The sequence below is a fragment of the Cyprinus carpio genome, chromosome A11 (assembly GCF_018340385.1).
Source record: "Cyprinus carpio isolate SPL01 chromosome A11, ASM1834038v1, whole genome shotgun sequence".
Classification (NCBI taxonomy): domain Eukaryota; kingdom Metazoa; phylum Chordata; class Actinopteri; order Cypriniformes; family Cyprinidae; genus Cyprinus; species Cyprinus carpio.
In genome coordinates, this window is record NC_056582.1 from 14294762 (window position 1) to 14306341 (window position 11580).

At 35.9% G+C, this 11580-nt stretch overlaps 1 protein-coding gene across 1 annotated transcript in view; it reads left to right on the forward strand.

Annotated features, from left to right (window-relative positions):
* The window catches only part of LOC109092296 (short transient receptor potential channel 4-associated protein-like), a 12750-nt gene extending 3672 nt beyond the window's left edge, over window positions 1–9078 (forward strand). Inside the window, exons 4-20 of the mRNA XM_042766399.1 lie at window positions 366–420; window positions 706–761; window positions 858–986; window positions 1239–1440; window positions 1654–1842; window positions 2516–2658; window positions 2741–2872; window positions 2963–3021; window positions 3115–3216; window positions 3301–3384; window positions 3466–3556; window positions 3672–3812; window positions 4983–5094; window positions 5976–6088; window positions 6193–6399; window positions 7287–7416; window positions 7566–9078. Coding sequence (XP_042622333.1) covers window positions 366–420; window positions 706–761; window positions 858–986; window positions 1239–1440; window positions 1654–1842; window positions 2516–2658; window positions 2741–2872; window positions 2963–3021; window positions 3115–3216; window positions 3301–3384; window positions 3466–3556; window positions 3672–3812; window positions 4983–5094; window positions 5976–6088; window positions 6193–6399; window positions 7287–7416; window positions 7566–7579 — 1959 coding nt within the window. The 3' untranslated portion in view covers window positions 7580–9078. The remainder of the gene's footprint in view (window positions 1–365; window positions 421–705; window positions 762–857; window positions 987–1238; window positions 1441–1653; window positions 1843–2515; window positions 2659–2740; window positions 2873–2962; window positions 3022–3114; window positions 3217–3300; window positions 3385–3465; window positions 3557–3671; window positions 3813–4982; window positions 5095–5975; window positions 6089–6192; window positions 6400–7286; window positions 7417–7565) is intronic.
* The last annotated feature ends 2502 nt before the right edge of the window (window positions 9079–11580 follow it).

Below are 11580 nucleotides of genomic sequence, written 5' to 3' on the forward strand. Positions count from 1 at the left end.
TTAAACATTGGCAGACTCTGCAGAGCTCCAAAGAATTGAAACAGCTGTTGTTCACAAAGTTTACACCCACTCCATTCATGCATGTTTTTTTTAAACTGTATATAAACATTATAATTTGATTGTGCTTTATCTATCAGTACGAGGATAGTGTCCATTTGACTATTCAGCGGATGTTTCACATTAATCAGTCCATCTGGGCTTGAACATGGGGCAGGAAATGAGGGGGAAATGATTTTACAGTAAATAAAATAAACTTTTGTTTATCCAGCGAATATATAATTGGCAGATTCATTTATTTATCAACATGGATGTTAGTTGCAGCCATAGATGAGTTCAGAATGATGACTGATTGTTTGTCTTCTTAGCTTCTGGTGGAGCTTCTGATGAGACCCTCTCTGACTACGCTACAAAAACCCAAGAGTAAGCTGACTAGAAGGTTTTATGGAAGTTTTAAGAATAATTATATAATAATTATTCATTTCTAAATATATAAATGTTTTTATATATATATATATATATATATATATATATATATATATATATATATATATATATATATATATATATATATATAAAAATGACAACAACAGTAGTAATTATATTATTTTATCTGCACCTATTTAGAAACCATTGATATGTTTAATATATGTCACCAACAAATGTAAAAATCAATCTTTCTTAAAAATGTAATTTTTAAACTTGTAGTGAACGATGACTTGGTGAAGGACTGCCTAAGTGTGTTGTACAATTGCTGCATATGTGTATGTATTCCGCCTTCTTTCTCATTTTTGAATTTTAACACAAGAGTGCCTAATATCCACATGATGTTTTCAATAAGTGCACTTGTTTTTCTGCAGACGGAAGGAGTCACAAAAAGCTTGGCATCGAGGGACGATTTTGTGTTATTTCTCTTCACGTTCATGACAAATAAGAAGACCTTTTTGCAAACAGCTACATTAATTGAGGATATTCTTGGAGTCAAAAAGGTCAGTGCTAATGTTATACGGCTGCAACTACATCCTTAATTTCCATAATAAAATTGTGTTATAAAGCTGTTAATTAATTTTAATGCTCCTGGATTTATAATGTTGATACTTTGGGCAGGCTTTAAATCCATTGAGAAGATTACAGATATTTGTCTTACCTACAAAAAAACCCCACCTAATAATTAATGGCGATAATCATGTTGGATATGTAAACACTAATATCTGACAGCGTTTAATGATGGTTCATAACAGGAAATGATTCAGCTGGAATGGATCCCGAACCTGTCAGGACTGGTTCAGAGCTTTGACCAGCAGCAGCTCGCCAACTTCTGTCGTATCCTCTCCGTCACCATCTCTGAGCCTGATGTGGGGAACGATGACAAACACACACTCCTGGCTAAAAACGCACAGCAGAAACGCAATACCAGCCCCTCACGCGCCGAGGTCAACCAGGGTAGGTCAGACTATGATCTGTGACTTCACTTAGAGCCGATGCCACAAAGAGCGGTAAAGTGAAGAATAAGGTCACTGCTAAAAGGAAATGAAAGCTTTTTTCAGTACACTGCTTCTTTCCAGTGTGTATTTTGAGTATTTCTGGCAGGGATTTATGTATGTGGTGAGGGTTAATAGGGCACGAATAATGAAAACATAATGTAATATTTTCCAGTCACACTCCTGAACATCCCCGGCTTCATTGAGCGTCTCTGTAAGTTGGCCACACGGAAGGTGTCCGAGGCAACTGGAACGTCAAACTTTCTGCAGGAGCTGGAGGAATGGTACACTTGGCTCGACAACACTCTAGTGCTGGACGCGCTCATGCAGATAGCAACTGATGAAGCCGAGCACAGTAGCACAGGTAGAACTGCTGCATCGCTCTGGAAATGAATGTGACATAAAGTCAAACGTGCATTAGCATCAACAATAGAAACAAATATTTAACGAGAAATGAAATGTTAATTGAAAAGTTTAATGATTGGTTATGATTATGCCATATATAACATTTTTTTAATTTTTTTTTTTTTTTTTTTTTTAAAGGAGTCTCCTACGAAGGCTCAATTTACTTGATCAAAAATTCAGTGAAAACAGTAATATTGTGAAATATTAAAGTAGAAGTTTTGATTTTGGTAAAGTATATACATAAAAATTAAAAAATTTATTAAAATACAAAAGTAAGCAGACATTTACTCCAGTTTTCATACTCAAAAAAACCTACAAAAACAATCAATTGCTTAAAACAATTAATTATATATAATTATATATTATAAAAATATATATTATAAAAATATATGACAATTTGTATAAAAAAAAAATTATAGAATTTTTATAATAATTTTTTATTGAAACCATGATCAATTTTTTCAGGATTCTTTAATGAATAACAAGTTCAAAAGAACAAATTTGTATGAATAACAAGTTCAAAAGAATGAAAATGAATTTCTTGTATTGTTGTATTTAACAGTCAATTTAATGCAGCCTTGCTAAATAAAATGAATTTCTTGTATTGTTGTATTGTTATTTTTTCTTCACAGAATCATCTGATGAGAGTACATTGGCCACCATCCCTCTGAGGCATCGTTTGCCGCAGTCCATGAAGATCGTCCATGAGATCATGTATAAGGTAGAAGTGCTTTACGTGCTGTGTGTCCTTCTCATGGGCCGACAGCGGAACCAGGTAAGAGCCAGTCAAGTCAAGTCAAGGATCTACTTAGAGCTGATTAATATTGTAATTCCCATCCTTGTTTATCACATGTTAGGTGCATAAAATGTTGGCAGAGTTTCGTTTGATTCCTGGACTCAATAACCTTTTTGAGAAGCTCATCTGGAGGAAATACACCACCTCTAATCACGTGGTTCATGGACAGAATGAAAACTGTGATTGCAGCCCGGTGAGCTTCGAGATAATATATTCACTCATTCACTGTTTCCTACTTCCCATAATTCTCATTGATCATGTAATGCTGTTGTTTATTGCACAGGAAATCTCATTTAAAATCCAGTTCTTGAGGCTTCTGCAGAGCTTTAGTGACCACCATGAGTAAGTTAGATTGTGAGCTTTCAGTGCTGTGCCACATACCTGTGGATTGACGGAAGAACCAGTTCATTCATTCCTTTATTTTTTTGTTCTCAGGAATAAGTACCTACTTTTGAACGCTCAGGAGCTCAATGAGTTGAGTGCCATCTCCCTAAAGGCAAACATCCCTGAGGTGGAGGCTCTAGTAAACACTGACAGGTATTGTTCAGAATGAAGTGACCTAATATACATTATTTCTTTACAGCAGAGAAATATTAGAATCTGTCTTGTCTGTGTTTTTAAGAGTTTAGTGTGTGATGGTAAAAAAGGGCTTCTCACGCGGCTCCTCACGGTTATGAAAAGAGAACCGCCAGACTCTTCCTTCAGGTGAGACGCTGGGTTCTTCATGATTTGGTTGAATGTGTTTTGAAATGCCACAAGTCATGGTGACATTTGTTCTCTCTAAAGGTTCTGGCAGGCCAGAGCTGTTGAGAGCTTCCTCAGAGGGGCCACCTCATATGCAGACCAGATGTTTCTGCTGAAGAGAGGCTTGCTGGAGGTAAAAACGTTAATACATGCTTGTGTCGTATTGTTCAATACATCTTTATTTGAGTAGTGGAATCCTCCGTCCTTATAGAATTTCTGCATAGTCTAATTTTGTCTTTGATTTGTAGCACATCCTCTTCTGCATCATCGACAGCGGCTGCAAGTCCAGAGATGTTCTGCAAAGCTACTTTGACTTGCTTGGGGAGCTTATGAAGTTCAACATTGATGCCTTCAAGAGATTTAACAAATACGTCAACACAGAGGAAAAGGTACTGGTAACAACAAAAAGAGGGTCATGTACACAATTCTGATTTATTGTAGAGGCTGTAGTAGAGAAGTAAAAGCTGTTGTTAAAGGGGTCATATGATGCTGTTTCAAATTTTCCTTTCTCTTTGGAGTGTTACAAGCTCTTGGTGAATAAACAAGATCTGTGAAGTTGCAAAGACTGAAGTCTCAAATCCAAAGAGATATTCTTTATAAAAGTTAACGCTCGTCCACGCCCTCCTGAAACGGCTCATTCTAACACACCCCCACATCTCTACGTCAATATGTGGGAAGATTTACATAACACCGCCCAGATGTTCACGCAAAGAAAGAAGGCATACCTTTTATTCTCATTGTAGCATTGTTGTTGAAGCCGCCGCCGCCATGTCGTATAGACGCTGTGTGTTTCACTGTGAAAGCAAAACTACTTTGTTTGGCCTTCCAAAAGAGGATGATATCCGCTTCATCATGCCTGGAGCTGATCCGTGCTGGTTGCTGAGGAAATACTTCAACTTTGCACTGTGGATCGCAGAATGGGCTTTCACCATGGACGAAGCGGAGTCCAGCCCAGGGTCGTCACATGTGGTTGCCACAATGACCAAGGTATGCTCCTTCTTAGAATCCTCCTGCCGCGCCGTTCTCAAGCCGCCCACCTCTGCTCACTCAAGCCGGCCGCGCCTCACTCTAGGCCTCCGGCCTCTGCTCACTCAAGGTGTGTGACGCCGTTTTGTTGAGAAAGCGAAACTACTTTGTTTTTGCCTTCCAAAAGAAGACACGACTAGAAATCATGTTTATATCACGTTTATAATGTGTTTTATGTTTATGTCTCGTCGCTCCGGCTGAACAAGGCATCACAGTTTGTTAAGAGGCGTAACATTTCCGTCACACGCTTGAGGCATTCGGCCAATCACAACGCGTTGGATAGTTGGCCAATCACAGCACACCTCTCTTTTCAGAGAGATGAACCTTGTTAAAATCGACGCGTTTCAGAAGGCGGGGCATAGAGGAGAAACAGTAATGTACAGTATGTGGAAAATAGAGTGTTTTTTTAACCTTAAACCACATAAACACATTCATTACACCAAATACACAAAATAATGTTCTTTTTAACAGCATCATATGACCCCTTTAAACACATTGTGTTTGACTGTAGATAAGCAATGTGTCTTCTTCAGTTCCAGGTGTTCCTCACCCAGATCAACAGCTCTCTGGTGGACTCCAACATGCTTGTGCGATGTATCGTCCTCTCTCTAGATCGATTTGAGAGCCAGACAGAGGATGTGAAAGGTAAATTCAACTATTATGCTCTTGGATTGTTAGCAATATTGCTAAAAAAATAAATAAAAAATACACACTATCATTCATAATAAGTTGATTAAAAAGTGACAGTAAGAAAAAAAAAGCTTTGCCATTGCAGTAATAAATTACATATTAAATGTTTTAAAAATTGATTAAAAAAAAATCACAATATTAGTGTTTTTACTGTATTTTTGATCAAATTCAGTTTTAGAGACTTTACAGAGCCCAGATGTTTGATCTGTAGTTTAGATGTATTTGTAAATATCAAAAAATGTCAGGTAAATCAATTATATTTATTGTAGGAAGTAAAATGCTCTCTAAAAAAGTTGGTTTTAAAGAGTAAGCTTCTACACTAGTTTTCACAATTGACACCAAGGAAGATTGATTTTTTTTTTCTTAATAGTCAAATTAAAAGCATTAAATGAATTCCAATATTTACACTGCCAGTCACTTCACATACATATTCAGTATTTCACCCTGCCTTAATAGTTAGTGTAAGGCTGATGATACACAGGGGAACTTTTTGAGCAATGTTGCTGGGCAGTGTTGACATCAACGAGCAACCAGGTGAGGCACAGGATAGTATCCAGATAGAAATTTGTTGCCCATTCTCAGTGGGAAAGTGCCCAGGCAACATCGCTCGGCAACAATGCCATGTGTCATCACCTTAAAAAATTTTGATGTCTCTGAGAAAAATGTGATGGGAAGATGAAAATATTTTCCCAGGTAACTTGTGATTAGATAAACAGTCTTTCACAGAACTTGTACATTGCTTCATCGGAATTAGACAGATTTCTGAAAAACATGTAGTCCGATTTCTGCTTAAAAAATTGCAGTGTCTATTTTAGCCTGTGTTTGTGTCTCTGCAGTGGTTGAAGTGCTCTCTGAGTGCTGTCTGCTGTCCTACATGGCTCGAGTGGAGAACAGACTTTCCTTCCTTTTTAGGCTGGTTAACATCATCAACGTGCAAACCCTCACACAGGCAAGATCACAGTGCAGACCTCCTCTCCCTGTATGTCTCATTTGAATCCTCCATGATAAGTAACCCTATGTTTTTCTCCTTTGTTGTTCTGGTTGCTGTCCCAGGAGAATGTGAGTTGTCTTAACACCAGCCTGGTGGTTCTGATGTTGGCCCGGAGGAGAGGCAAGCTCCCTTTTTACCTGAATGCCCTGCGGGAAAAGGAGTATGCAGAGAAATATCCCGGCTGCCTGCTTAACAACTTCCACAACTTGCTGCGCTTTTGGCAGCACCACTACCTCAACAAGGACAAGGACAGCACCTGCCTGGAGAATGTGAGTTATATTTCACTGTATGGAATCCTACCTTTAGGACAAACATTTACCTGAAGTACCTCGTTTTTAAATAAATATTTAACACATTTGCATGTTGATGATTCTTTTGGTTAATGGTCTTTTTTTTTTTTTTTTTTGGATGTTTAATTATTATTATTTAAAAAAAAATATATATATTCTGGAAAGTTTCCAAAATTTCAGGAATATTTCCATCTTTTTGGAACCCTATTTATATGTAGGAATGGATTTCTGTGGGTCTTAAAAATGTTTTTTTACGGCCTTCCACATATGAAGGCCTTAAAAGGTCTTGAATCAAAGCAGAAAGTCTTAAAGGAATAATTTACCCAAAAATGAAAATTCTGCCATTTGTCTCACCCTCATGTCATTCCAAACCCGTAAGACTTGCAATAATTCATTAGTTTTACAATCTCTTTATGAACTTTTTGAAGCATCAGAGAGGTAGTAGACTTTCTTGGAGGGACAGAAATCTCTTTGATTTCATTAAAAACATCTTCATTTTTGTTCCAAAGATGAACAGTCTTTAATTTACTTTCATATTAAATAATAACTATAAAAATTAAAAATAAAACATGTCTCTCAAAAAAAATAATAATAAACATGTCTTGTAAATTAAATTGTAATTATTTACTCTGCAAGTTACTAATATTTATCTTTAAATTCTTCAATTTAATTTTCAGTTGCACTTGTGCTATATTGTGATTTTCAGTTATATTTTGATTTAATTATGCAACAACATTTATTTATTTCCATTTATTCGCTTTTCATCAACCCACAAACCCCCTGCAGCTGCCTCACCAACTCCAGTTTCGGTTTGGGAGACCCTGGTTAAGTATAATATTTAACTTTCTATGATCTCTTTCTTTCAGAGCTCCTGTATTCCATTCAGTTTTTGGAAGGAGACCGTGTCAGTACTGCTAGGAGAGGACAGGACTTGTCCCTGTGCCATTATCAGCTACATAGATGAGCCTTACATGGAGCTAGACCGGGACCTTCTAGGTGATTGACTCGTGCGGGTTGGCTTTGGGAGGGACTTGCATGTTCCGTTCTGATTCGGAACAGCCTCCCAGCTCATCCGACTGCATGCTACAACTCCGTAAGCTGTCCATTCTCTACTTGGTGCCCATGTTCCACTTTTTCATCTCCAGGTCCGCACGGGTGAAAAGGACCTCCTGCGAAGGATTGCCCAGCCCATCATTCATTGAGAGGGAACGCATTACCTGGACAGCTCAATCTGGAGCTGACCCTCTGACCTGAAACTGTCTCGATGTGTTTCGGTGAAAACGTTTGGGACCTTTTTATAGAGAAATATAGAAAGATGAAAATATTTAGGCTAAATGTCTGTCTTGGATTAGAAAGATCCTCGATTGAGAGCGATCGATGATCTGGTGATCTAAGAACTGCACAGTCGGCGTTTAAGGAGATTTTCTTTGTAATTTAGGTTCAGAAAGGCAAAACAGAAAGTGTTGGATTGATGAACGGTGGCTTGGATGATACTTTGCCAAGCTGTCAGGTGGTGAGCGACTCTCAAGCTTAACTGATTGATGTCAAAATCTTTGTATAGTGTAGATGACGGAAAACTGAAAATGAATTTGGACGGGTCTTATTTATTTTCTCATTTCTCTTGTAATTTTGCTCTTAAAACATTATAAACCTGTTTTCTTTTCATATTGTATTCTCTTTTTTTGGTTAGATTTTATCAAGCAAATATGAAATAAGGTATTTTTAGTTTATGTATTTTTAATTTTTTGTATTAATTCGTTTTCAATAAGAGTATTGCCACTTTTATTTTATTTTTCTCAATATGAAACACTTCATATCTTGTGGGCACTGAAGGTGTTAAACTATGCAGGTTCACTCACACCATGGTCATAAATATCCAGCTAGCCTTGACCTCTTTCATCTTTCATTTGTTCCGTAGCAGACCACTAAATCATCTTCTAACTGTACAGGCCTCAGCCGTTGACAATCTGTGTTGCTCTCAAACACAAGGCTCTGGCTTTTGGCAGCCGGGAACCTGCAAAGGTGCTGCTCTGCTGCGGTCGCTTTGTGCTGGATGTGGTAGCTGAGCTAGACTAGAAACTTCCAATCAACTACCTCGTTTCATTGGTGTTGTTTTCTAACCCACTCCTATAGTTTAAGCATGCTGCAGCTTTTATTCTGTTGCACCTGAGTTCACACTATATGCAAAAGTTCCTCTGTATAAATGACTAAATGTGTTTCACGAGAGTTGCTTCGCTTTTACCTGTGGATGTTCACAAGTTCTTTCATGTGCTTTATATCGGTTCCTTATACTGTGTCACAGTGCTTTGCATTGGCAAAACAATTTCATACAATTCATATAAAGAGGTATAATGAATGCTGCAGAGATTTTTGGCCACTTCCTTTGACCCCAGGAATGTGTATAGGTGTAATATTAGCAGTGGTGTGAATGTGTGCTTTTTCTAAATTGAATGATTGCTACATCAACGCAAAGGATCTGAATGTCTCTTCTTTATCCACAGGCCTTGGTTCAGTGTCTTGCATGGGTTGGGTTTGGTTTTAAATACCTACAGTTTTCTTACATAGCTCTGTCTGGATGGATTTAGTTATAAGTGATAACCATGTGAAGCCCAGTAAACTTAATGCTTTAAATAAACCTCAGTTCCATATCTACAAGTATGAAATGTGCAAGGAAATGTTTCATATACAACAAACACATACACATAGAGCTGGGTAGTAACTGATTACAAGGAATCTGGATTACATAATCAGATTAAATTACATTTTAAAATACTCTTAATCAGATTACAGTTACTTTATGGATTACATGATCACATATTATTTACACAATCACAATTATTTGCAATTCCTCTTTTTCATCTTTTTAATGTTGCGCCAGAAAACATCAGATCTTTGATGCAGATCGTGAGTTAGTTTTTCCAGAGGTAAAAGAGTAGCAACCTGACTCATCCACATATTAACAGAGGGTATCTGAGGAGTTGACCATAGTAATAATATACATTTTTTTTGCTAAATATATACAGAAGTTCAGCACACTTTCTTTGTCACAGTCAAGGCACAGACCAGCTTTACAGTTCAGAAGGTAAACATTTGGAGACAGTGCAAAAGTCTTTCCAATAATCTTTTGAATAATCATGTGGATCTCTTTCCAGTAACCTTTGATTTTATCACAATCCCAAAACACATGCATCACTGTGCCAATATCCAACCTACATTTGAAACATAATTGAGAAGAATTGGGGAATATTTTATGAAGGCGAACTGGAGTTAGATAGGTCCTGTGAATGAATTTATAATTTTGTTCCTGAGCCAAAATTGAGACACCTTTGGGGAAAACGCATGTACAAATAGATAACCACTCCTCATCACTAAAATTTGATCCTAAGTCCTTTTCCCATATCATCCTCAAAGAATCAAAAGTTGAAGGACCAACATTAGACAGCAAAGAATATAACTCAGAGATCTTCTTCTTAACAGTAAATGAAGAGAGAAGCTGTTTTTCCACTTCAGTAAGATCAAATCGTATATTACCTTCTTTTGAGTGAGACTCCAAAAAGTGCCGTAATTGAAGAAATTTATAAAAATCTTTACTGGGCAGGTTAAATTCCTGCTTTAATGACTGGAATGACCTCATTAGACCATTATCAAATAGATGACCAAACTCAGACAATCCTCTCAGCCTCCAGGTCAGAAATTAAATTAAATTAATGCATTTAGCAGATGCTTTTATCCAAAGCGACTTACAGTGCATTCAGGCTATCAATTTTTACCTATCATGTGTTCCCGGGGAATCAAACCCCCAACTTTGCGCTTGTTAATGCAATGCTCTACCACTTGAGCTACAGGAGCACTAGCACAGGTCAGAAGACCAATATTCTGTACGCTTGGGGAAAGAGCAGAATTGAGTGCGATAGGAGACTTAAAAGATAACTTAATAGAAAAATCTAAAAATTACTCAAAAACCCAACTCACAATAAGAGTATTTTTTTATTTGAATTATCACTCAAATAAGTGATGATAGGTCACTAATATCACAGATATATCACAGATATCTATCAGGTTATTTAACCATGTATTACTGTCTTTGGAAGGCTTTTGTCTTTCAAACCCATTCAAATGCACAAATTCACATTATTTCTTCTGTACATGTAATGCAGGCATTCCCAAACCTTTGTATTTTTTTTTTCTTTTAATTTTTTGTCAGCTGAATCTCTTTCACCTAATATATTTATTTGAAGTCCCCCCTGAGATTTTAAGGTAATAAGTTAATAATTAAGTAATACATTGGTTGACATGACATGCAGCTAAACAAATTATCTATTTTTTTTTTTTTTTTAGTAAGTGTTTTATTTTGATTGTTATTTTAAAATGAGTTATTTTAATTTTACATTTTTATGATTTATTATTAGCTTTTCATTAAACTTGCGAAACTGCTGCAGTTCATTCACAAGCCCCAGTTTGGGAAACCTTGACCTAATGTATTGTTTAGTGCACTTCATTTTGTCAATAACAAGAAATGTAATTGATTTTCTTTTTATATCAATATGGTATAAGATTAACCTATTTAAATCAATATGATAAACAAGTTAGGTCAAAAGTAATCTAAAATAATCCAAAAATTGTCAGATTATATTACCTAAAAAGTGTAATGTAATCGATTACATTAATAACTAAGTTTTTTTTGTCATGTAATTTGGAATCAATAATGGATTACAATTTTCAAGTAATCTACCCAGTTCTGTCTGTCTATCTGTCTATTTCAAAATAGGTGTGTATTTATAAGTATGTATAAATACACACACATATATTTAAGAAATATATGTAATATTTATTTAGAATATAAATCATATTTATATGTCTATGTCTATGTGTGTGTGTGTGTGTGTGTGTATATATATATATATATATATATATATATATATATATATATATATATATATATATATATATATATATATATATATATATGTGTGTAAATCTTTCTTAAATATATACATGTATGTGTGGGTTTATATATAAATATATACAGTACACATATATCATGTAAACACAAACTTTTATTGTGGATGTGATTAATCATGATTAATTGATTTGACAGCCCTAAAATAAAGACAATATGAAATACAGATTCATATGGTCTAAATAAACAGTCATTTTTTA